The sequence below is a fragment of the Equus przewalskii genome, chromosome X (genome assembly GCF_037783145.1).
Source record: "Equus przewalskii isolate Varuska chromosome X, EquPr2, whole genome shotgun sequence".
Taxonomy (NCBI): domain Eukaryota; kingdom Metazoa; phylum Chordata; class Mammalia; order Perissodactyla; family Equidae; genus Equus; species Equus przewalskii.
Window position 1 is genome coordinate 43,045,067 of NC_091863.1, and position 26,585 is coordinate 43,071,651.

A 26,585-nucleotide genomic window follows, 5' to 3' on the forward strand; every position below is an offset into this window, starting at 1 on the left:
TCTTGACACGAAAGGAAGGAGGTTCCCTATTCCTGTATATTAAAAGTTTCTGAGCTCCTGTATACTGGTAGCCGGGCGGGGGGAGAGGGGGTAGGAATACATTAAAGCATCTATCCTAAAGGAAGAGGTGTGTCGAGGCGGACCTGTGTGCCTTAGTGCCGGTAGAGGTCTACGCTGTTCAGGCTTGTGGGGAGGATATGTTTCTATACAGGTAGGGTCAATGTCGCCACACCTTCGGTGGGTCGACATCTGTCTACACAGGGAAAGTGCAGAATGTAGCCTCACTATCGTGAAGGAAGGAGGGCACCCGACGCTCCTCCACACAAGGGGGGTCTGTGACTCTACACAGTGTGTCCGGGGGTCTACACCTGTCTAGATGGGGTTGATGTGGATTAAGGCTGCCCCAGCTAGAGAAGCCCAAGGTGACCTGGCCTACATGCCAAACTATACGACCCAGTGGACTTTTTTTATGGTATGAATTAGGACTGCCCCAGGGAGACAAGCCCAGGGCATCCTCACCTACATGCCGATCTATATGGCCAGATTCGTATCTAAAGTTATATGACCGCACAATAACCAGACCCCATCTGCACTGAAATCATTTAATGACTTTTTACATCATCTTTTCTTTTCTCCAGTAAAAATAAGTCACGTACCCATGCCTTATAAAATTAGCCCTAACCCTCAACTCGGGGCAGCAGCAGGAGCTCTGACTGCCCGTGGGTCCTGTCCCCACGCAGCAGCTCTGCCTGCCCATGGGTCCTGTCCCCATGCCAGCGGGGGCAGCAGCAGCTGCTCTGCCTGCCCATGGGCCCTGTCCGCCTGCCAGCGGGGGCAGCAGAAGCTCTGCCTGCCCATGGGTCCTGTCCCCATGCTATTCCACACTATTCTCTAAATAAAAGAGCACTACTGCCAGATCTTGAGAGTCTAAGAAATCTTTCTTTCGACTCCTCGGCTCACCGACCCCGCATCAGGGTGGGGCCGTGCCCCTCTATCCCGCAAGAGTACATGTGGGTGCATGTCCACGTGTGGAGCGATCCCTGCCCCTCATCTGGGCCCTTCTACCCTGGAAGGTAACGGGCTCTTTACCTCTCTATTCCAGGGTGGAGGGCGCCTCTAGTTTCACCTTAAATAGACGACCTGTACCGCGCAGCCGGCTGAGCGAGGGTTCACCATGAAAAAAAGAGGAGAGTCATCTCTTACCTCCACTTCCGGCGGGTGTCTGAGAGGGGAGGATAGCACAGCAACACGGTTGGCCCAAAGGCTGCGCTCACGCCGCCGGTCTGCGACTTCCGGATACCAGCCTCGAGGGGCGGGGCTTCGGATTGACGGCTCGCGCCCGCCGGTCCCTTCCCCGCAGCCGCGCTGGCCCCGCCTCCAGGCTGCCCGGTAAGCTAAGGAAGTAGCCGAGGGTTTGGAGGGAGGGAGGAGGCGGGGAATCGGGACCGGGGAGGGGACAGGCGGGGAACCGGCAAGGTGGAGAGGGGAGCGGCAGGTCGACTGGTGTGGCCTTAAGCCGAGATCTTGTCTCCGGTACCTGGGCCTAAATTTACATGTTCCCGAATCTTAGTGACCAGGCGATCACCATGACCGCATCAGACAAGGGTGGAGATCGGTGTCTTTGTTTACGATGGAAGATGGCGTCGGGCAGGGTGTGAGAAAATGGCCGCCTGGGTCACATGTCTTGCTGAGTATTCTCCACCTGAAGTGACTTGGTTAGCTATTCCTGACAACCTGCTCAGCTTTTAGGGCCCCAGACCAACCCTGAGGCAGCCACTCCCAACTCTTTCTGCAGAAGCTCAGATCCGTGGCCAGGCCCAGGAGCCGAACAACTGGAAGCCTCTCCCACCCGTTTGCCCCCCTCCGTTCCTCGCCCCCCCTTCCCTCAGGCCCCGGAGCGGCAACCGCAGAAGGGAATGAATTTATATATTTGGAGTTGGGGCGAGTAAGGGTTTCTTTAGAGACCATCTCGAGGAGCTCGTGTCCCCACTGGAGAATGAGGTCTTCCCCTAAAAACAGTAAATATTAGTCCGAAAATGTCTTCTTCCTGGTAATTCAATTCTAGCCCCTCCAACTTCGGGATGGGGCCGAGCCCCTCTACCCCGAGGGTTTGTTCCTCCACCTCTAGCATATCCAGGCAGAAAATGACTCCCTCTGCCTACTCTTACTCCTTATATACACAGGATTCACTGCCCCTGCATCCATGGAGGGCTTCTAACCTCTCCCCCTAGAGAGAAACAAAACTCTGGACCCCAAACCAGCCCTGGCCACCTTTACCTTTCTCCTGCCTTAGCAGATTCTTGCTGTTTCTTTAGGACCTAACTCTTGTCACTTCTGTGAACTCTTCCAGCTGAGTTAAAAACTCAGAACACCTTGTCACACTTGTCACTTAATACTGTAATAATTTATGAGACTGTATCTCCACAGGAGAGTGAACTCCCTGACACAAGGGGCCATATATCTTCCAGCCCACAACAAGACCCAGCGCAAGACTGGTACAAGGCAGGCTTCAGCAGTGTTTGTTAAATGGGTGAGTTTATAGGCCTGTACCACAAATCAATGGGAAATGGACATTTTAGTAGATAGCGTTGGGAAATTTGGCTCACCATAAGGAGAAAAATAAAAGTGGATGCCCACTTATTTCCACATAAGAAAGTGGAGAATATCTTTGTGACCTAGGACTAAGGAAGGACTTTTTAAACAAAGTCCCAAGTGCACAAACTGTAAGGGAAAAAATTGTAATGAAATCTTTGATAGGAGTGAAAATTGGAATTACTACTTTGGAAAACAGGAAGTATCCAGAATAGTTGAAGATGGCCCAGCAATTCTACTGTTAAGAGATATATATGTATATATCCCCTAGACTTTAAATCCTAGAGAAATTCTTATACATATGCACAAGGAGGCATGTGCACAAATTTTTGTAATAGGGAAAAAACATGACCATTCTAAAAGTTCATCAACAGGTGAATGAATAAATAAATAGTGGTACAGCCATTCAACAGAATGTAACAGTGAGAACAAAATGAACCAGAGTTGCACATAGCAATCAAGATACATTTCAAAAACACAATGCTGAAAAAATACAAGTTGTAGAAGGATACATGAAGTATGAGACCATTTATATAGATTTTTTTTAAATCTAGAAAACAATGTACTATGTTGTTTATAGATTATATAGATACATAAACAATATTTTTTAAATTAGGGAATTAAATACCAAATGCAGAATGGTGATTACCTCTGAGAAGGAAGAAAAGAACAGAATAAGAGAGATACACAGGGGACTTCAACTGTTTGTCTAATATTTTATCTGGGTATAGGTACATGGGTGTGTGTTACATTATTCTCTATACTTATTTGTGTGCCTGAAATATTTCATAATTTTTTTTAGAAAGACTTTGAGGATCTACAACAAAATTAATGGTGGTTAAATCTGGATCAGTGGTACCCAAACTTTGACCAACATCAGAATCACTGGGAGGGCTTGTTAAAACACCAATTGCTGAGCCCCAAGCCCAGAGTTGTGTTTCAGTAAGTCTGGTGTAGGGCCCAGGAATTTGCATTTCTAACAAGTGCTCGAGTGATGATGATGATGATGAAGATGAAGCTTCTGCTGCTGCTGCTAGTCCAGGTACCACATTTTGAGAACTACTGACTGAGAAAATGAGATTATCAGTGAATTTAGTTTTTTTCATTGTACTTTTCTGTGTTTTCCACATGTTCAGCGAATATGTATTACTTGAGGGAGCGGGGTTTTTTTTGTTGTTTAAATTCACTTTCATCTGTTCTATCCATTCTCATTTCCTTCCTGTAAGCAACCATTCTAAGGTGTTTTATAAGTATCTTTTTGTTTACATGTGTTCTTTCAAAATATGTACCATTGTTTTATGTGCATATATTTCCCCCAAATTTTTATTTTTCAATTTTTCAAAATTCAGAACAGTTGAAAGAATAGTACAATGAAAGCCCATATACCCTTAATGTTTTGCCACATTTGCTCTACTTCTCTTTTTATGTGTATATACATTTTCTTTTTTGATGAACCATTTGAAAATTGCAGGCAGTATAGCACTTCATCCCTAAATACTTCAGCACACATCTACTAGGACATTCTGTAGGACATTCTCCTACATAACCACAATACCATTATAATACCTAAGAAAGTTTAACAATAATTCAATAATACTATCAAAGATACCCTATATTCATATTTTCCAATTGTGCCTAAAATATTTTTAGACCTCCTCTTATTTTTTGGTCCCAGGATCTAATCAAGGTTTATGCATTACATTTGGTTGTTGTATTATTTTAACTTCTTTAAATCTAGACTAGTACCCCTATATTTTGTGTGTGTATGGGGGGGTCCCTGAGGAAGATTAGCCCTGAGCTAACATCTGTGCCAGTCTTCCTCCACTTTATATGTGAGTTGCTACCACAGCATGGCTGATGAGTGGTGTAGGTCCGTGCCCAGGAACTGAACCTGAGAATCCAGGACACCAAAGCAGAATGCACCGAACTTAACCACTGCGCCACAGGCCAGCCCCTGTTTGTGTTTTAAATGACACTGGTATTTTTGAAGAGTTCAGGCCAGTTGTCTTGTAGAATGTCCCACATTCTGGATTCATTTGCTCTTTCCACATGATTAGATTCAGATTAAATATTTTTAGCAATAACAGTACATAGGAGATATCATTTACTTCGTATTGTATCACCTCGGAGGCACATAACATCACGTTGTCCCACTATGGAGGATGCTTTGTGTGTGTGCATTTTTATTTTATATAAATGATATCTCATTATGTTTCTTACTTTTTTCATTCATCTTTGTGTTTTAAAATCTATCCATATTGCTGTGTATACATCTAATCCATTGCTTCTACCTGCTCATGCTAACCACAGTGTGCCATCACTACATTTTTCCTGATATTCCCTCAATGATGGACAGCAAGATTACCTCCAGCTCCCCAATACCACAAGTAATCCTGTGATGAACATCCTTGTGCCTGTCTCCTTATTGGCCTGTATGAAAATTTATTTTGGAACATACGCCCAGGAGCAGAATAATAGCATCATAAACTGTGCATATACTTAGTTTGATGGAGACCACAAATACTGCTAGATAGTTCTCTGAGATGGCTACACCAGTCCACAGTTTTACCATCAGTGTACAAAGATTCCTGTACCCTTACATCCTCACTGATACTTGACATTTTCCAGCTTTCTAGTTTTTCCCAGTCTAAGAGGTGTAAAGTAATATCTTATTTTGTTTTCCTTTGCATTGCTGTGATTACTAATGAAATTTTGAGCATCTCTTCATGTGTGTGTTATTCGCCTCTTCTGTAAATTGCTTGTTTGTATGGTTGGCCCATTTTTTCTATTGGGGTTTCTATCTTTCCTGTTGATTTGCTAGAGTTCCTCATATAGTCTAGCTATTAGTCCCCTGTTAGTTTCAGACATTGTAAATAGTCTCTCTCTGTTTTAACGTTGCCCATGATAGTCTTGTTTGAACAGAAATTGTTAATTTTAATGCAACGAAATTCATCAAATTTTTGCTTTATGGTTTTTGGTTTAGGAGTTTTATTTAAAAAGTAGTTCCCTTCTCCTAGGTCACAAAGATATTCTGCTACTTTGTTTCTATTAACTTCGTAGTTTTACCTTTCACCTTTAGGTTTTAATCCATCTAGAATCCACTCTCATATGTGGTGATAGGTAGTGATACAATTTTATTTTTTCCACATATTGAGCCACATTTCCCACCATCAGATACTAAACAATCCTTCCTTTTTCATTGATTTGCCATGCCACCTTTGTCATATATTATGAAACACACACACATAGGTCTGTTTCAGTTCTTGTACTAATACCTCCTTGTTTTTTAATATTTTGCAGTGTATCTTAACATCTGATAGGGCAAGTCCCTCCTCTTTAGTTGTCTTAGCTATATCTTCACATAAATTTTAAAAAGAGTTTATCAAGCTCTTCAAAAATCCAGCTGCGATTTTGATTAGGATCGCACTGAATATATAGATTAATTTAGGGGAGTTGACATCATCACAATAGTGACTCATCCCATCCAAGAACATGGAATATCTCATCATTTGTTCAGTTCGCCTTCTATCTGTGTTCTTTATTAAGAGTTTAAAGTTTTCTCTTTAGAATTGTTATGTGTTTTTACTAATGTAATTGCTAGTTGCTTTATGGTTTTTGTTACTATTTTGACTTTTATTTTTTTGAATAGATAATACTTATACATTTTGAATATCAAACCTATATAAAAACTATACTTTGAGAAGTGTCACCTACTCTTGTCCATTCCATCCAGTTGCCACCATATACAGCCCCCCCACAGTTACCAGTTTTATTAGTTTATTTTGTATTCTTCCAGTGTCTCTTTATGCAGATACAAACAAATATAAATGTATATTCTATTGTATCTCCCCCTTTCGTACACAAGAGGTGACGTACTATATATACTGCTATGCATGTTGCTTTTTTCACTTAATAATACATGCTGGAGGTCTTTCCATATCAGAGCATTAGAGAGTTTCCAGTACATAGAAAGTCACTGTATGGAAAAGCATAGAGTACTTCCACAAAGTGTTACATTATGTGGGTATACAATAGTTTATTTAGCAACTGTAGTCCCCTACTGATGGATGCTTGGGGTATTTTTAGTCCTTTGGTATTAGAAATGGTACCATAATGAATAGAAATTTCATATGTATGCAGATATTTATGTAGGATAAATTCCAAGAATTACATTTGTACCTTTGGGAGATATTGCCAAAATTTCCCTCCATAGGTGTACCATTTTGCACTCATCACCTGTGTATGAGTTTATCTGTTTCACCACAGTCTCACCAACAAAGTGTATTGTTAAAGACTTGGATTTTTGACAATGTGATAGGTGAGAAATGATATGTCATTGTAGTTTTCATTTATGTTTCTCATCATGAGCGAAGTTGAGCATCTTTTCATATGTTTAAGGTTCATTTTTATGTGAATGTCTGTGAATTATCTATTTATATCCCGTCTCTTTTTCTCTTGGGTTGGCCTTTCCTTGATTTCTAGAACCTTGTTATATAATTAGATCAGACCTTTGTGAATGACATCAGTTGTCAATATTTTTTCCCAGTTTAGCATTCTTTTAACTTTGCTAATGGATTTTTTCCCCAAGCAAATTTTACTTTTATGTAAATAAATTTATCTATGTTTTCTCTTATGCATTCTAGATTTTGAGTCATAGTTTTGTAGTAGGTTGCATTAATGACCCCAATTTTTCATGTGTCTCTCTATTTACACCCTTTAATAGTGCCCTCCCAAACTGACTCTGAGTTTGGCCATATAACTTGTTTTAACCAATGGAAGAATAGCAAACTTGGTATTAGCAGAGACTTGAAAAAGCTCTTACATCTTCTCATTCCTCTCTTAGACCCCTGCTACTGTGACCAGAACATATCCAGGTTAGCATGCTGGAGGGATGTAGGAGACTTGTAGAAATGAGCCTGGTCCTCCCAGCCAGGGCGTCCAATAGCAGCCAACCTCCAGCCAAGTGACCAACTTAGTACAGACACATGAGGTAGCCCAGTTGAGATCAGCAGAGCCTGATCCAGATCATAGAACCTCCCAGCTGACTCATAGACTGTAAGTTTTGGTACATAAATATTCATTTTGGATTTTTACAAAGGATTATTGTGGCAATAGTCCCCCATCATTATTCTTCCTTTTCAGAGATATCCTGGCTGTGATTGCTTGTTATTCTTCCATTTTAACTTTAATTCAGCTTGTCTATTTTCAGAAAAAGAAAAAATATTAGTATTTTGGGGGGCTGGCCTGGTGGCGCAGCAGTTAAGTGCGCACATTCTGCTTTGGCAGCCTGGGGTCCGCCAGTTCAGATCCCAGGTGTGGACAAGACACCGCTCATCAGGCCATGCTGTGGCAGGCATCCCACATATAAAAGTCGAGGAAGATGGGCATGGATGTTAGCTCAGGGCTAGTCTTCTTCAGCAAAAAGAGGAGGATTGGCAGATGTTAGCTCAGGGCTATCTTCCTCAAAAAAAAAAAAAGAAAAAATATTAGTATTTTTAATGAGCTTATAGTAAATTTATAAATTAATTTGACATTTTTATGACTTTGAGTCTTCCTATTTAAGAACATGGGATGCCTTTCTATGTGTTCCTTCAGAGTGTTATAAATGTTTTCTCATGAAGGTTTTGGACATTTCTTGTTAAGTTTTTTTCTAGGTATTTCTGTAGACTTAATGTTTGTGCCCCTCCCCCCCCCCCCCCCCCCCCGCAAATTCATATGTTGAAACCTAATCCCCAGTGTGATGGTTTTTGGAGGTGGGACCTTTGGGAGGTGATTAGGTCATGAGAGTGGAGCCCTCATGAATAGGAATAGTGCCCTAGTAAAAGAGACCCCAGAAGGGCCAGCCCTGTGGCTGAGTGGTTAAGTTCACGCACTCTGCTTCAGCAGCCCAAGATTTCACCAGTTCCAATCCTGGGCGAGGACCTAGCACCGCTCATCAAGCTATGCTGAGGTGGTGTCCCTCACAGCACAACTAGGAGGACCTGCAACTAAAATATACAACTATGTACTGGGAGGCTTTGGGGAGAAGAAGAAGGAAAAAAAAAAATATTGGCAACAGATGTGAGCTCAGGTGCCAATCTTTAAAAAAAAAAAAAGACCCCAGAGAATTCTCTTGCCCCTTCCATCACGTGAGGACACAGGGAGAAGATGGCTGTCTGTGAACCAGGAAGCAGACCCTCATCAGACACCAAATCTGTGGGTGCATTGATCTTGGACATCCCAGCCTTCAGAACTGTGAGAAATAAATTTCTGTTGTTTATAAGCCACCCAGTCTATGATATTCTGTTATAGCAGCCCCAACGGACTAAGACAGTATTTTTTCTTTTTTGTTGCTACAATAAATGACACCCTCTTCCATATATCTTCTAACTGAGTGATTTCTATATATTAATTTTATATCCTGCTGCCTTACTGGGTTCTCTTGTTTGTAGTTTTTCTGTTGGCTTGCTTGGGTTTTTTGGATATACAATCTTATCATCAATAAATAATAATAGCTATACCTCCTCCATTCCTATTGAATACTTCTAATTTCTTTCTCTTTTCTAATTACAATGCTTGCTACCTGCAGTACAATGTTAAATTGTAGTGGAGAGAGTGGATATCTTTACCGGGTTTCTGATTTTAGCGTATAATGCTGCTAGTGTTTCCTGGCTAAGTGAAATGCTGGATTGTTGGATTTGGGGAGATATATATACTTACACACATAATTATATCAAAGAAGAAACCATATATTCCCCTTTTATTGAATTTTTTTTATAAAGAATGGGTGTTGAATTTTGTCAAATGATTCTTTGGCATCTCTGAAAATGATGATATGATTTTTCTCCTTAGATTTAATAATATGTTAGATTGTATCAATGGATTTCCTAATATTGAATGATTCTTGCATTCTTGGAATAAACCCCACACAGTCATGGATTCTGTTTGCTAATATTTTATTTAGGATTTTGCATTGATATTCACAAGTGAAGGTTGGTCAATATCATTTTCTTTTTCTTGTAGAATCTTTGTCAGATCTTGGTATCAATGTTATACTCACTTCATAACAAGAATTTGAAAGTGTTCCTTCTTTAGGCTCAGGAAAATAAAAGTAGCATTCAAATTATCTGCTTTTTAGTGTTACTAGACTTCCCCTGTGAAAGCATCATGGTCTGGTGCTTTAGGGGGAAAGTAGCCTTTATAACTTTCTCTATTTCTTCCATGGAAATTGGTCTATTTGAACTTTTCTCTTTTAGAGTCAGTTTTGGTAAATTATATTTTCCTAGGATGTTTTCCATTTCTTCCAGGTCTTTTTTTTTTTTGAGGAAGATTAGCCCTGAGCTAACTACTGCCAATCCTCCTCTTTTTGCTGAGGAAGACTGGCCCTGAGCTAACAGCCATGCCCATCTTCCTCTACTTTATACGTGGGACGCCTACCACAGCATGGCTTTTGCCAAGCAGTGCCATGTCCATACCTGGGATCCAAACCGGCGAACCTCGGGCCACCGAGAAGCGGAACATGTGAACTTAACCACTGCGCCACTGGGCCTGCCCCTCTTCCAGGTCTTTAAAATGATTTGCATAGAGTTGTATGAAGAAGTCTTTTATGATGTTTAAAATGTCCTCTTACTATGGTTGTGTCCAACTTTTCATTTCCTAATTTGTGTATTTGTGCTCTCTCTTTTTCTTGATTATGTTACTTAATGGCTTATATATTTCTTTTCACAGAATCAGCTCATCTATTTATTTGTTGGTTCTACTGTTATCTGTTTCTAACTCCTTTATTTGAACTTTTCTCTTCATTAATTCTTTCCTTCTATTCCCCTTAAATTTATTTTGTTTTTCTTTCTCTAACTTTCGGAGTCGGATGCTTATTCATTTAATTTTTTCCCTTGTTTTTAATGTGAGTATTTTAAGGCTATGAACTTCTCTCTGACCACTGCTTTATCTGTATCCATAGGTTCTGTTTTCATTATCATTATTGTCTAGAAATTCAGTAATTTTGGTTTGAGTTTCTCCTTTGACCCAAGAATTGTTTGACAGAGAGTTTTTACATATTCAGATGGAAGATTCATTTTACATTGATTTCTAGTTTTATCCAGTTGTGATCAGAGAACATTGTATTGGTTCTACTTTTTGGAATTTATTGAGATTTTCTTCTTTGCCAATATTGATTTTGTTGTTTATATATTATGAATATAGGTTTTCTATATTCTTAACATGGTTTTATTCTTGTCATTCATTTGATCTGTCCTAGAATGAAAAAGGTGAGTAAAAGGTGAGTGTGTTTCAATCTAGTATCTATTTCTCTTTGTATCTCTTAACAGTTCAGCTTTGTGAAGGTTGCTATGTTATTTTGTATGAAATTAGTCATAACTTTATATTTTCATTGTAAGTTGTGGCCTTTTTTGTCTCAATTAATGCTTTTTGTAATAAGCTCTTTATTTTGGAGTAATTTTAGATTTATAGAACAGTTGCAAAGATAGTGCGGAGTTTCCATATACCCTTCACCTAGTTGCCCCTTAGATTAATATCTTATATGACTATGTTTGTCAAAACTAAGAGACTAGCATTGGTACATTACTATGAACTAAACTCCAGACTTAATTTGGGTTTCACCAATTTTTCCACTAGTCATGTGTCACTTAACGACAGGGATACGTTCTGGGAAATGGATCGTTAGGTGATTTTGTCATTGTATGAACATCGTAGAACGTACTGAAGGGGAACAAAATTTGCCACCCCAAAATGTGTCTCTTTAACATGAGGATTATTTTAGGCTGATTATTTTTAAGAAACAAAAGACTCGGAAAGTTTTTCTTGTTACCTCCCCCTTAACTGCCTAAAAGAATTCAGATAAAAAAAACCTGTCTCAGGAAGCGACCACCTTAGTATAACATGAACTAGGTGGTAGACTGAGAGGAGCCTAGAAAAGTCTGTTTGTTGGGCTCCCCTCTGTGTTCTTCTGTTTCTTTTTTGTTGTTCTTCTCTTTCTGTGTGGCCAAACACACACTTGTTTTCCAAATGTTTGCTGCTTTTCACCTACCAGTGAATTGGCTTCCCTGCCTTTGAAGTCCTTGACTCTCCCCAATCCCAACATCTTCTTTTGTCTTTAGCTGAGGGTGGTATTAGGTGAGAGCTTCAGCCATTTTGACCAGTTACTACGTTTTCCTGGGTTTCTCCTATGTATACATGTTACTAAACTTTTGTTTTTCTCCTGTTAATTTGCTCATGTCAATTTAATTCTTAGACCAGCCAGAAGAACCTAGAAGGGTAGAGGAAAATTTCTTCCTCCCCTACAGTACTTACACAAAACTAGATGGTATAGCCTACTACACATCTAGGCTATATGGTACTAATCTTATGGAACCACTGTCATTCATGCAGTCCGTTGTTGACTGAAATGTCGTTATGTGGCACATGACTACTATCCTTTGTCTGTTCCAGACCCCAATCCAGGATCCCACATTGCATTTAGTCATCATCAGTCAGTGACAGTTCCTCAGTCTTTCCTTGTTTTTCATGACCTTAACAGTCACTTAATATCTTTCATTCTGAGTTCCTAACTTGTCTGATAATTAAAACTACAATCCCTGCTTTCTTTATTTGCATTTGACTGGTTTACCTTTGCCCTTTCTTGTATTTTTAACCTTTCTGAATCAATTTGTTTTAGTTGACTCTCTTGAATACAGGAGTTGGGTTTTGCTCAGTGCCCCAATGGAGAAATGGTTTTCTTTAAATAGGTGAGCTAAGGCCATTTATATTTATTGATACAAAAGATGTTTGGTGTTAATATTGTCATATTATTTTAAATTTTATTTTTAGCCAAATGTTTATATATTAAAAGCATTTTACTATATAGTCTGTTTTGTTTGATTTTTTTTTTTTGTAGTTATCCTAACATTTAGAAAAGTTTACATTTTGGTCTAGTGGTTAATTTTAAGTATCTTGTTTTTTGTTACTTTTTTCTAATTGTTGCTAATGTAAGGAAATACTATTGAGAGCCAGCCCTGGTGGCCTAGTGGTTAAAGTTCTGCGCACTCTGCTTCAGCAGCCCAGGTTTGGTTCCCAGGTGCAGAACCACACTGCTCTTCTGTCAGTAGCCATGCTGTGGAGGCAGCTCACATAGAAGAATTAGAAAGACTTAGACCTAGAGTATACAGCTATGTACTGGGGCTTTGGGGAGGAGAACAAAAAAAACAAATACTATTGATTTTTATAAGTGGTTTTCTACCCGGCAACCTTGCTGAACTCTTTTTAATTCAAATAGTATGTCTGTTGAATGTATCGGTTTTCTCTCTTCTCTTCCAATCCTTTCTTTTTTTTCCCTTTATGGTATTGAACAAGACTTCCAGTTCTGTGTTAAACAGTAGTTGGTGAGAGAAAGTATCTAGTTTTATTCTCAATCTTCAAGGAAATGCATCTTTAGTTTCTCCATTTTGTGTAAAATATGCTGTAAGGTTTTGGTATCCTTCACCAAGTTAAGAAATTTGCCTTCTATTCCTAGTTTGCTAAGAGTTTTCATCATAAGTAGGCATGTGACATACTTTTTCTACCTTATGTGATTATTCTCCTTTAGTCTACTAATGTGGTAAATTACATTGATAGAATTTCTGAGTTGAATAAATTCTCCTTGCAGTCTTAGAATAAACTCCATTTGATTGCTATGTATTTTTAACATATTGTTGGATTTGATTAGCTAATATTTTGTTTAAGATTTGTGCATCTATATTCATAAGTGAAATGAGTCTATAATTTTCTTTTATTTTATTGTCCTTATCTGGTTTAGAATCAAGATTTCAAGATTATACTAGATTGTACTAAACTAATAAAATGAGCTGGGCAGCTTTCTCTCTTTTTCTGTTTTCTGGAATAGCTTGTATAAGAAGAGAAGTAACTATTCTTGAGAGTCTGGCACAATATACCGGTAAACCCATCTGGGCATGGATTTAGGGGGAAGGGTGGTCCTTGTCTACCATTTCAATTTCATTAATGCTTAGTGGTATATTCAAGTTTGCTACTTCTTCCTATCCCATTTTTGTCATTTTATATTTTTTTACGAAAAAATTTTACCTAGATTTTCCAATTATTTCTGTCTAGTTCCTAACAGTCAGGTTTCTTGCTTGAGTACCTGGTGGTGCCTTCACAGAGACAAGGGTCATTGGAGAAGCAGTATGTTTATCATTTGGGGGCAGAGGGAGTTGGGCTACTGTAGCACTTCTAGCAAAGCAGTGGCTATGTGTGCTTCTCTGTTGCTTTGGATATTTTTGACTGTATATGAATGTGTGTGTTTATACATGATGCTCTGAGGTGTTTATGTTTCTACAAAAATATCAGACTGAAAGAGAACAGTTTTTCAAAGGGAAATTAGCTGGATGATTCCCCACGTAGCTATTTTTCTATATCTGTTCACATGGATCCCTCAGGGGAGCTGCGAGGGGATAATTCCATGGGTCTCTCAATGTCCCTGTGTACGTCTGCATCTGTGCCAGTGGGGGATTCATTCTGTGTGCTTTTCCACATCTCAGAGTATCTGCAACTATGAGGGTTCGTGATTCTGTATCTTTATGTCTCTGCACATGTCTCCGTCTCTAAGGGCAGGGGATTCTATATGCATCTCTTGTGTTTCACTGTAGAAATATATGCATGGAGTGCACATGCTACATGGCAAGTTCAGACTCTCCAAGTCTGGAAGAAACATTACAACAGGAAATGCTCTGGATTCCAGCTTCCGGATGGAATTTCACTCAGAAAAATACCCCTTCCTGGTCCTCCCAATAACTGCAGCATTCTTTGTCTTCCTTCAAGAGACTGAGTTGAGGGGGTTTATGCTAACCTTGACCTCAGAGGCCACGTCTTTCAGGAAGATTTGGCAGAGCCATGAAATTCCACACCCTGCCACTCGTCTCTTGCCAGGCCTACTTCTTCCTCCTAAACCCTTTTATAGCTCCACATTATCTACCAGACCACTTCCAATCTCAATTGTCCAGAGAGGCCAGAAGAAGACACAGGAAGATGAGGACAAAGAAACAGAATGAGATTTTTTTAAGGAAATAAACAAAGATAGATATGGGGACAGAGGAACAGATAGATGAGGACAAGTGATAGAGACAGAGACCAAGAAACAGGGCCTGAAAGATGGGAATCAGAAATGGGGATAAAGAAACAAAGAAGGATGGGGGCAGAGAGATATACAGAGAGATGGAGTGGGTAGGGTGGAGAAAGAGATACTGACAGAAACGAGGCGGGAATGCAGGGAGAGAAAGAGATGGGGACAGAGACAGATTGGGGTCAAAGAGGCAGCTACATAGAAGACAGGACAGAGAGAGAATAACAGCCAGGGAGGGAGTAACTGAGATGAGATAAAGATAGAAATGGTGATGACGATGAAGAGGAAGAGGTTGATGACGTAGAAGCTAACATTTTTGCGTATGTGTTATGTCTGAGGCATGGTTCTGCGGGCTGTACATGTGTTAGCTCATTTAATCCTCACAGTAACACTGTGAAGCAGGTGCTATTATCAGCCCTGCTTTATAGATGAGGACACTGAGGCACAGCAAGTCAGTGGCACTACTAGGATTGGAATCCAAACAGTCTAGCACCAGTGGCCATTCTCTTGACTACTCTGCCAGTGATAGAGAGACAGAGGGACAGGGAGCTGGGGACAAGATAGCAAACAGATGAAACACACATGGGGATGGAGAGATGGAGACAAGAGACAGGCACAGGAGCAGAGTGACCCAACAAGAGAGATGGTAACAGAGATAGAAAAGGGGTGATAGAGAGATAAGGAGAGAATCAAATAGGGAAACAAGGGCAAGAAGACCAACATAAAGGTGTGTGTGTGTGAGAGAGAAACAGAGACAAAGAATGTAAATGTTGGAGGGGGAAGATGAAGACGGAGATGGGAACAGTAAAGTGAGAACAGAGAAAGATAGATGAGGAACAGTGAGAGATGAATGCAGCAACACAAATAGAAAGATGAGGACTGGGAGACAGCCAGAGCTAAGAGAAATAGGGACAGAGTGGTGGAGACAAAGGGCGGACAGAAAAGAGGCCAAGGAGCTGAAAGAAATTGAAAGAGAAAGAAAAGACAGAAATTTTGGAACACAAAGAAATTAAGAAACAGGTGAGGTAAAATTATATATTATATATGTGAGGACAGAGACACAGACCAAGATGGGTTAGACGGTGACAAGATGGAGACAAGATGACCCTCAACACAGACAATATAAAGAGAGTGAGAGCAAGAGCAAGAAAGGGAGAGAGATTGAGAGAGAATATTAAAGACAGGACAGGGAAACCGCAAGAGAGATGTAAACAGAAAGATGAGAAAAAGCAAAATAGAGACAGAGATGGGAGATGTCTGAGAGGTTGCGACAGTGATGATGAACTAGAGGGAAGAGACAGTAAACAATAAGAAAGAAACAGAGACAAAAGGATGAAGTCATTTTAATTGAACAACTATTCACAAGTCTCTCGGGTATTTCAGGGCTGGCACTGGGCTAGGTGGTGCCCACTTGACTGTGAGCTCAGGAGGGAAGGGCCTGGGTGTTTGTTATTCGCTACTGTATCCTACACCCACAACATAGTCCCGATCATGTGGAGGGCTACCGTTTATTAAACACTAGGTACCGGGGAATGTGCATGCATTGCATGGATTATGTCATCGAGTCCTCACAACTCTAGTGTAATAGGTATTATTATTATCATCCCCAGTTTACAGATGGGGAAACTGAGAATCAGAGTGATGAGTAACTTGTTCAAGGCCACACAGAGGAGCTAGGAGTGAAGCCTGGACCAGTGGTGAAAGCATGTCGCGGACCAAAGATTAGGATGAATCCTGTTCTGCCTGCCCTCCCAAGGTGCAAAAAAACAAATTCCAGTCTGTCTGATTCCAAGGCCTACATATATGACTACCGTGCCATACTGCTTCAGTGAAGACTTGCTGACAGACTAATGGAGGACTGCTGAGCCAAGGTAAGTGTGTCCTGACTCCTTACCCTCTGGAGCGCCCTCCATCTAGTGAAGGAGGCTGACCTGGCTAGCTTAAAGAGACTGGGAAAAGTCCTATGAGTGGCAGGTATAAAGCCCTGTGGGAGAACTTTGCCTGGAAAAATCAGAGAAGGCTTCCTGGAGGGGGAGGAGGTAGTTCAAAGTGGCCAGAGGCAGGTTTACATAGAAGTCAGTGAAGCTTCAGGGCCCCTCATTTGCACAGGTCCCTTCCAAGGCCCTGGTTAACAACCAGTGAAAATCAAAGAGGGCTGAAGATCTGTCACTCTACAAGAAAAGTGAAATGCCCTGACATAGCTCGTACATGAAAGAAACTAAACCGAGGTTTTCCCAAATTTGACAGCAGTCCTAAAAATGTACAATATTGTGCCGCTGAAACTTTTCTAAACTATCAATAGTAAAAAATTTCTATAAACCATGCTATTAAGAAAGACTGACTAATATTTCTATTCTCTGTGTAGAAAATGACCTCACCTCATGCTTCAGTGACAAAATAGAAGCCCTTGGACATCTAGAATTGTTACAGGGCCTTCATCTTCCCACCAAAGAGTCTCTAAACCGCCCAGTATCTGTGTTCCATACTTGTCTTGTTCCTTCCTGTTACAACAAGGGGCCCAGGGAACTCTCCTCTGCTCTGAGGCCCGGTGTCCCCGATCCCAACCCCTCCTTTCCCTTGCATTATCCCCTTTCTCTTTGTCCTTTCCCTCTCTACTGGATCATTCCTAGCAGCAAACAAGCACAGTCTAGTATCTCCCATCTTAAAAAAAAATCATTCTTTGACCCTCCTCATAACATCGCCCTATCTCGCTGGGTTCTTTTCCCATTCAAGGGAATTGCCCACACCTAGCTCCACTTCAGCGGGGTGGGGGGATGTGTTCTATTCTCTCTCCCCTCTAGGAGGGTCCTCTAACAACCTACACTCCTACCAACATTTGATCCAATTATTCCTGTTTTTTTTTAATTTTATTTTTCATGATATAGATTATAAATTTTAGAATATAAATATCTGTACAGTTTGAATAAATGATAAAACAAATATCTGTGTACCTGTCACACAGCTTCTAAAACAGATAATTTTAAACAGATAATTTTGTTTTCTGCTTTATCTCCCCAAATCCCCCTAGTACATAGTTGTATATCTTAGTTGCAGGTCCTTCTAGTTGTGGCATGTGGGACACCGCCTCAATGTGGCCTGACGAGTGGTGCCATGTCCGCGCCCAAGATCCTACCCGGCGAAACCCTGGGCCGCCGCAGCGGAGCACGTGAACTTAACCTCTCGGCCACGGGGCCGGCCCCTAAACAGATCATTTTTTGAATAACAAAATTCCCCTGTGTAGCCCTCCCCAGTCACATTTCCTTCCCCTCCCTAAGGTAACCACAGTCCTGAATTTTTCATTCCTTGCTTTTCTGTATGGTTTTACAACACATGACTGTATCCATATATTATGTAATTTTGCATGTTTTTCAACTTTATATAAACGTATTCTTTCATGACTTTTTTGAATCAGCATTAGGTTTCCTGAGTTTCATCCATGTTGATACATGTAGCTAGAGTTCATTCATTTGTTATTTTGTTATAGTATTCAATTATATAAATGTGTCAATTTATTCATTCCATGCTCTTATTTTCGTTTCTTGCTGTTACAAACAGGCTTTGGTGAACATCCTTGTAGTGTCTCCCAGTACACATGTGCAAGGATTTCTCTAGAAGAGCAATTGTCAAACTTTTTTGGTCTCAGGACTTCCTTTACATTCTTAAAAACTACTGCAGACCCCAAGAGCTTTGATGTATGTGGGTTATATCAATTGATACTTGCTGTATTAGAAATAACTGAGAAAGCTTAAATATATTAATTTTGAAATAACAATAATAAACTCATTACATTTAACAGAAATAAAATATCTTTATGAAAAATAACTATTTTCCAAAACAAAAGAATTTAGTGAGAAGAGTGGCATCATTTTACATTTTTTCGAATCTCTTTACTGTCTAGCTTAATAGAAGACAGCTGGATTCTCATATCTGCTTCTGCATTCAATCTGTTATGATATCACATGTCGTGTAGCCTCTGTAAAACTCCACTCTACATTCTTGAGAGAATGTGAGTAAAAGAAGCAAATAACATCTTACTAATATGATTTTGGCTCCCCCCTACCCGTACCCCTGCCCCCAGGATCCCCAAACTACACTGTGAGAACTGCTGCTCTGGGATATATACCTAAAATTGCTAAGTCATAGGGTATGTGCATCATTCAGCTTTACTAGAAAATGTCCAACTTTTTCTAGAGTGGTTGTATCAACTTACACTCCCACCAATGGTGTATCCATTCACTCTTCATCCATTCTGGTATTCACCCCCACCACTCCTCCAAAACTACTTCTGTCAAGGTCACTGTGACTACCCATGTTGCCATATCTAATGGACCCTTTTCAGTCCTCATCCTAGTTGACTTCTCAGCACTCTTGAACATCCCTGACACACCTCTAGTTATGTCCCTATCTCTTTACCTCTTTCTCAGTCTCTTTGCCCCCTCCTGCTCCTTCACCCAACCTCTAAAGTTGGAGTTCCCTGGAGCTCAGTCAAGGATCCTCTCTGTTTCAGACTGACCTCTTCTCTCATGGCTTTTAATGCCATCTCTATATTGACGGCACTCATTTATATCTGAAACCCAGACCTCTCCCCTAGGATGTATATACCACTACCTGCTTGACTTCTCCACTTGGCTGTCACAAGGGCATGTAGAACTGAATTCTTGACCTTCCCCTGAAAACCCATTATTCTTTCTGTCTTCCTCATCTCAATGACTGACCTGGCCCCACATCACCAGATCCCTGGGAGACATCCTTGATTTCTCCCTCTCCCTCTCACCCCCAAGCCACAACGCTAAGCCCTTTCAACTCCAAAAATATCTTAAATCTGTCTACCTCTCTTCATCTCCACCACCACCACCTTAGTCTACTCACCATCATCTCTGATTGTAGTAGGCTCCTAATCTTGTCCACCTGTAATTCAATCCACAGCAGCCAAAGTAATCTTTTTAAAACATTAACTATACCATGTCAATCCCAAACTTAAAACCTTTCGATGTAGTGTATTTCAGCATTTAGGGGACATGAAGGATCTACAAAAGAGCTACTACTTCATCATGATCCAGTTCATATAATACAAACTGAAACAAAAGTTTCATGAAACATATTTACCCTTCTTCCTACATGATCTCATGATACATTCTGATATTTTCTGTTCTTTTCTCAAATTAATTTCAGTACCTTCTGCAGTTTGACCCACATTTAAAAGTACTGCTTCAATACCTTTCCATTGCTTGTAGAATAAAATCCATTCTCCTTATCATGGCCTATAAAGTCCTGCATAATCTGGCTCATGCCTACCTCTTCGACCTCATATCCCAGCCCTCTTGTCCTCAGCTAAGTATGCTCCAGCCACATTTACTTTCCTGCAGTTCTTGCAGTATACCCTTTCCCTTTCTCCCCAGGGCCTCCCCACTTGCTGTATCCCCTGCCTGGAATACTTTTGCCTGCACTCATCATCTGCTAACTCCCACTCCTTCATGCCTCAGCTTAAATATCAGGCCTTGCCTAACCCTTCAGGCTAAATTGCTCCCACCCGTTATGCTCTTTCCTATCACCCTGTTCTGTCCCTTTATAGTATTATCACAATTTGTAATTATGTGTGTTTATGTGTTGTAATTTTGTGTGTGTTTACTTCACGTCCTCCCCAGCACCAAACTGTAAATTCTGAGGGCTGAGTTTGCTCACTGCCATCTTGTTTGTGTGTGTCTTATTCACTACTGCATAACTAGTATCTCACATGGTGCCTGGCTCATAGTGTGTGCTCAAAAGACATTCATCAAATGAGTGGAGATCTGAAGAACAAATGAAGTGAAATTGGGGAGATGTGGAGAGAGTTTCACACAGAGGCAAGAGCATATGCAAAGACTCAGAGGCTAGAGAGACTAAGGAACAGTCTAAAAATGTCAGCTTTGACTCACATGGAGTCTGGACAGGCTGGCAGGGGCCAGATCATGAAGGGCCCAGCTTAACCCTCCCTGTTGAGGAAGGCAGGTTTCCTTTTGAGCCAATGAGGATTCCTTGAGGGGTTCTAAACATGAGAGTGATATAATTTGATTTACCTTTTCAAAAGATCACACTGCCTACAGTGCAGAGAATAGATTCCAGGGAACAAGACTGAAACAGGGAGGCTGTGACAGTATCATAGGTTAGAAATGATGCTGGCCTTGACTAGGATAATGGCAGCAGAAATGAAGAGACTGTGTAAATAAATTTGAGAGGTATTCAGGAGGTAAAAATGACAAGACTTGGTGATTGCATGGGGGTAGAGGAGAGGGAAGAGTCAGGGTTGTTGCTCAGGTTTCTGGGGTCATTCGCTAATGTACAAAGAGGGGACAAAGAGGTTTGGAGGAGGATGGCTTGAGTTGGGGAGAAGCTGAGGTTTTAGGTGTTTCTGGGGTACTCAGAGCTGTCTACTAACTAATTGAATGCACGGGTCAGGAGAAATATCTGGACTTAAGGTATCGATTTGGGAGTCGTCAGCAAAGGGATAATAATTGAAGCCATGGAGGTGAATGTGATAATTGAAGGAAAGAATATAGAGGAGACAACAGAGCTCAGGCCAAAGCCCCAAAGAGCACCAAGCTTTAACGGTTGGACAAGAGGGGCCTGGAAATTAAAAAGGAATTACTAAGGAAATAGGAGGAAAGTGAGAGCATGGATTCATGGAAGTGATTTAAGGAGGAGGGAGTGGTCACCAGTGCCAAATGCTACCAAGAAGTCGAGCAGGATAACCTCTGAAAAGAGTCTATTGGATTTAATGGCACAGGCCATGGGGGACCTTGATGAGAGAGCAGTATCAGGCAAGTAGTGGAGGCAGATTGGAGTGGGTTGAAAGATATGTGGTAAGTGGGAAAATTAAGACAGTTAAGTATAGATGACTTTTGAGAAGTTTCTAGAGAGAAGATAGGGGAGGTGGTTGAAGAGGGAGACTTTCTGGGACTTTCTGGTAATTTGTTTTTATTTTTTTCCCAAAGATTTTATTTTTTTCCTTTTTCTCCCCAAAGCCCCCTGGTACATAGTTGTGTATTCTTCGTTGTGGGTCCTTCTCGTTGTGGCATGTGGGACGCTGCCTCAGCGTGGTTTGATGAGCAGTGCCATGTCCGCACCCAGGATTCGAACCAACGAAACCCTGGGCCGCCTGCAGCGGAGCCCGCGAACTTAACTACTGGGCCACGGGGCCAGCCCCAGCGTTTTTTGTTTGTTTGTTTGTTTGTTTGTTTGTTTTATAAAGATTAGCACCTGGGCTAACAACTGTTGCCAATCTTTTTTTTTCCCCCTGCTTTATTTCCCAAACCCCCCGGTACATAGTTGTATATCTTAGTTGCAGGTCCTTCTAGTTGTGGGATGTGGGACGCCCCCTCAATGCGGCCTCACGAGCGGTGCCATGTCCGCGCCCAGGATCCGAAACCTGGGCCACGGCAGCGGAGCGCGAGAACTTAACCACTCGGCCACGGAGCCGGCCCCTGGTAATTTGTTTTTAGATGGAAGAGAACTGAGTGTGTTTAGATGCTGATGGGAAGGAGCAAGGGAGGGACTCTAGGTTTGGTGGCAAGAAGTCAAGAACTTCCTTTTCCATGACTTATGTTTACTCTCTGAAGTAGGAGGTGAGGTCATCTGCTGAGGGTTAGGGGGCAGATGGAGAAGTTGGGGGTGTGAGGAGAAGGGAGGTTTGAAATGGCTGTTGTGGAGTATGGGAGAGAGAGCTGCCTAGGGACACACAGCAGAGTTCTGTGTCAGAACTGAGGGCCTGGTACAAGCTGGAGACTGTGAGTTTATAGTGGCACAAATCTGTGAGGTTGAATAGTTTTCTCCAGCAGTGTTTAGCTGCCTGGGCACAGGTATGGAAAAGGCGGACAATTGGACTGATCCAAGGTTTTGATGTTGCCAGGCCGATGCGACAATCCTGGGAACTGGGTTATTGGCAAGAGAGTGGGGAAGAAAAGGACCATGAAGTCTGGTCTGAGCAGAGTGAAGAGTATCAAAGACAAGTCCTCTGTGAGCCAAGTTGTAGGGAAACTCTGGAACATGTGGAAAGGCTTCTGGAAAAGAAATTGAAGGACAGGAGGAGAGAGGAAGACCTGAGATGGGACAGAATGGCAGATTCGAGGGGTTCAGCCCAGAAACTTGCCTATGTAGGACCTGGGAGGGATGGGGAAGGCAGGCAAAGAGAATTTTTACCGGGGAGGAGGAGGGCCTTGAGGGCGGTCGCAGCGGGAAGTGAGGCGGGCCCGAGTGAGGGGGCGTGGCCAAGCGCAAATCCCGGGCGAGGGAGCGGGGCCCGGGTAACTGGGTCCCAGCGCCGCTGTGGCTGCGGCTGCCTCAGCGACAGCTCCCGCCTCCCCATCCCCCTTCCCTGGGATCCTTCCCGCCCGCTGCCGCGGAGACCCAGGCCGAGGCTGAGGAGGACGGTGGAGCCGGGCCCAGGATATTCCTCTGCACGCGCGGCCGGAGCATCGTCCGGAGGGATTGGCTGAGGGCGAGCCCCGCAGCCCAAGCGCGCGGCACACGCGCGCGCCCCCCGCCACCGTCGTCCTCTCCTCCCTCTTTTCCCTCCCTTCTCCTCCCCGCCCTTCCCCTCCGCCCCCCAGCCTCCGCTGCGGCGGGAGGAAGAACCCTTTCCGACCAGCCAAGAGAGCCCAAATCGATTCCCATTCGGGGAGAAAGAAGAGACCCCGCACTCCGAACAGACCGACCGCTCGCTCCGGGCCACGGAAGTGGTTCGCTGCTTACCAGAGAGCCCGCGCCGAGAGCAGCCCCCCGACCCTCACCCAGCCGCTGCCGCATAGACAGCGCTCCCCAGCGGGCCCCCGGCCCCGCCAAGCCCACTCCCCGTGCGGGGCCCGGGCCGGCGATGCCTGGCACGGCAGCGGCGGTGGCCGCGGCTGCTGCTGGTACTGCCGCCGCTGCCACGGCTGCTGGCCTGGGCCCGGGCCGGGGTCTCGAGTCTCTGCAGTGGGGCTGAGCCCGCAGCCCCGCCCCCCGAGCCTGAGGCCGCTGCTCCGCCGGGCGCCGGGCCTCCTCCGCCCGCGCCTCCGCCCCAAGAGCTGGAGCCAAGCGGGGAGCCCGGGCCCCGCGCCCAGGCCCGGACCATGCATGGCCACCGAGCCCCGGGGGGCGCCGGGCCTTCGGAGTCCGAACACCCGACCACGAACCCCCCAGGCGCCGCTCCACCGGCCTGTGCCAACTCGGACCCCGGAGCTTCGGAGCCCGGACTACCGGTGCCCAGGGGCTCAGGTTCGGCTTTCGGCGGCCCCCTGGATCCCCAGTTTGCCGGACCCTCGGACGCCAGCCTGGGCGCTGCTCCAGGCCCCCGGGTCTTGCCCTGCGGCCCCAGTCCACAGCACCACCGGGCCCTGCGCTTCTCCTACCACCTGGAGGGCTCGCAGCCCCGGCCTGGTGAGTGATCGAGAGAGCATGGGAGCCTGGGCCACGGGCCTGGTACTGGGAGCGGGTTCTTGTTCTCGGGCTCTAAGCTCCACCTCGGGGCCGGCCCGCTCACCCCGGGCCCTTCGAGTCTTCTCAAACCCCAACCCCTTCCCTTGCTTCTCGTCCTTCCTCCAGTCCTTTCAACCTCTGTCCTCCGTCTCTTCTCTGTCCCCTGTGCCCCCTCAACAGCTCCGACCCCCTTCTCTTCTATCTGCTGAGGCTAATGGGAGAGGGAGCACTCCAATAAAAAGGGGCAGGATTGCAAGGCAGTAGGGATATTTGGTTGGGGGAACCCGGGTTTGTTTGGGGGAATAGGAGAAAAGGAGTCTCCCATTTGCCAAGCCCCTACACTGTGCCAGGCAATGGGCTGGGTGCTTTACATGAGTTCTCATTTCATCTTCAGCAGTCTCCTGTGAACTAGGTATCATTAGCCCCATTTTGTAGGGGAGGAAACTGAGGCTCAGAGAAGTTAAGTAACTTGCCCAAGATCACACATCTAGTATGGAGCCAGGATTCAAAACGAGATCTATTTGAGTCCGAAGTCTGTGGTCTCTCTGCTTCCCCACACTGAGGTTGGAGACCATGAAAGTAATGCCAAGCCTTCTGCGTATGTGATTTTCTCCTGTACAGTTCAGTAGCTCTGGAGTATGAGTGGAAAAAAAAAAAAAAAGGAATGGTGAATTGATCCAAGGTTGGGGTTTTGCCAGGTGTGTGTGGCAGGAGGACAAGGGAAGGAGGGAGTAGAAGGTGCTGATGAGAGAGAAAGGTGGAAGAGGTAGACCTTGGGGCTGGAGGCTCCCCTCTAGCCTTGAGGGTCAAGCTGTAGGGGCGAGCTGGAGGTAGGGAGGCAGCAGAAAGGTCAGGGGCGGCAGGAGTCAGTTGTAGCAGAGCTGGAGAGCTGGAGGACTACAAGGTTGCTTGTGAGGCGAAATCAGGATACTTAAACTTGGATTTGCAGAGGTGGAGCAGCTCTAGGTTAGGCTGGGGCTACAGACCACTGCCTGGAGAGGCCTTTGCACTGCACAGACCTAAGTGTCTGAGGAGTCTCGCAGGGCCTGCTCCATCTTGGGACATCCTCATGGGGACTTGAGCCCAGGAGCCACAGAGGAAGAGCGGTGCATGTCTGCTCTGCCTTCCCCTGGGAAACACTGAGGAGCTGTTGAGACTCTGGGGCCCCCAGGGCTCACATCCCAGGCTTCACAGATCTTCGGGACTGTGGTGCAGCACCAGGTATCAGTAGTGAAGCATAAAGTGCAGACAAGATGTGCCCCTTGCTGCTGTTGTGACCTTGGGCTAGTCATGGAAACTCCAGGAGTTTTCAGGGGCTCCCTTGGTGTGGGCTGGAGATATCCAGCTGACAACAGGCCTTTGATGCCCTGCCCTGCATGTTGCTCCAGCTGGCTTTCCAAACTCCCCTTGACAGACACTGTGTGGAGCAGGCTACTCACCCACTTCACTGCAGTGCCTTCTTTCAGATCCCAAAACATGCCACAAGCACTCCCACCTCAGGGCCTTTGCATCTGCTTTCCCTCTTCCTGGCAGCTCTTCCCCCTGCTCTCCACCTGGCTTGTTCCTCATCTTTCAAGTCTCAGCTCAGATGTCACCTCCTCCGAAAGACCTTCCTGAGCTCTTTAGGTAGGGCCACTTGTAAGCCTCCTTTGCAGTTGCCAGTGTGCTTCCATCCTTGCACTTAGTACAGTCTGAAATTATATTGTATGTATCTACTCCTTTATTGCTTGTCTTCCTCCACTAGAATGTGAGCTCAGTGAGGGCAAGGGGATTGTTCTGTTTTGTTCACTGTTGTATCCCCAGTGGCTAGTGCAGTGCCTGGCACAAAGTGGGTGCTCAAAAGACCCTTGTTGAACAAATGCCTGAACAGATACTAAGGAAGTACATAGTAGACCCTCAGTAGTTATTGTCTAAGAGAAGGACAACTGAATTCCTGCCCTCCAGATACTCTTATTCTTGGAGTCAGTAGCTGGGTGGTGTCTAGACCACTGGTCTCTGGCCTCTGATCAATACACGGTGGTGATTTTGAGTTGTCTTCCCACTCCACCAATCTGTCCAAATTACCAATCACAATACCCATCCTGAACCACTCCCCTCCTCTCCCAAAAAGCAACACAAAGTTCCCAGGATCCTTTTTCCCAATGAAGTCTCTGCCTCTGTAACTGGTGGGTATCTTTTTTTTTTTTTTTTACCCCAAAATGAGGATTGGGAATAAGAAGTGTGTCAGGGAAGGACCTGGCCTTCCATCCAACCATTCCTAACTGACTTACTGTGTGACCCTGGGTGAGTGACTTCCCTTCTCTGAGCCTCACTTTCCTCATCTAGAGAAAGCCATGAGGAATCTATGAGGTACTGGTTGCAAAGCCTGCAGAATGAAATAAATTTTCTAAAAAAATAAGAGGAAAACCTTCTGAAGAGGAGGCGGAGGAATTACTCAGGCCCTGGCAAGGCGGGCGCTGGGCCATGTGATTCA

The 26,585-nt window shown here is 43.8% G+C and overlaps 2 protein-coding genes and 1 long non-coding RNA gene across 9 annotated transcripts in view; 2 read left to right on the forward strand and 1 right to left on the reverse strand.

The window, feature by feature from the left end:
- The window catches only part of GNL3L (G protein nucleolar 3 like), a 32,933-nt gene extending 31,306 nt beyond the window's left edge, over nt 1-1,627 (reverse strand). Inside the window, exon 1 of one of the 6 annotated variants that reach the window (XR_011536105.1) lies at nt 1,204-1,341. The gene's annotated coding sequence lies outside the window, so the exon portion shown is untranslated. Of the gene's footprint in view, nt 1-1,089 lie in introns of all 6 variants that reach the window. The other 5 variants (XR_011536106.1, XM_070605454.1, XM_070605456.1 and 2 more) reach the window with 5 other exon arrangements.
- LOC139081118 (uncharacterized) lies at nt 1,428-18,499 on the forward strand. Its single transcript, XR_011536108.1, has 7 exons — nt 1,428-1,715; nt 2,428-2,530; nt 3,395-3,634; nt 8,733-8,826; nt 14,208-15,700; nt 16,291-16,551; nt 17,046-18,499. It is a non-coding gene; the product is annotated as an uncharacterized lncRNA (long non-coding RNA).
- A 4,432-nt stretch (nt 18,500-22,931) lies between these two features.
- Nucleotides 22,932-26,585, forward strand: part of FGD1 (FYVE, RhoGEF and PH domain containing 1) — a 39,950-nt gene continuing 36,296 nt past the window's right edge. The window contains exon 1 of one of the 2 annotated variants that reach the window (XM_070605451.1): nt 22,932-24,073. In XM_070605451.1, coding sequence (XP_070461552.1) covers nt 23,767-24,073 — 307 coding nt within the window. In that variant the 5' untranslated portion in view covers nt 22,932-23,766. The remainder of the gene's footprint in view (nt 24,074-26,585) is intronic. The other variant, XM_070605452.1, reaches the window with a different exon arrangement.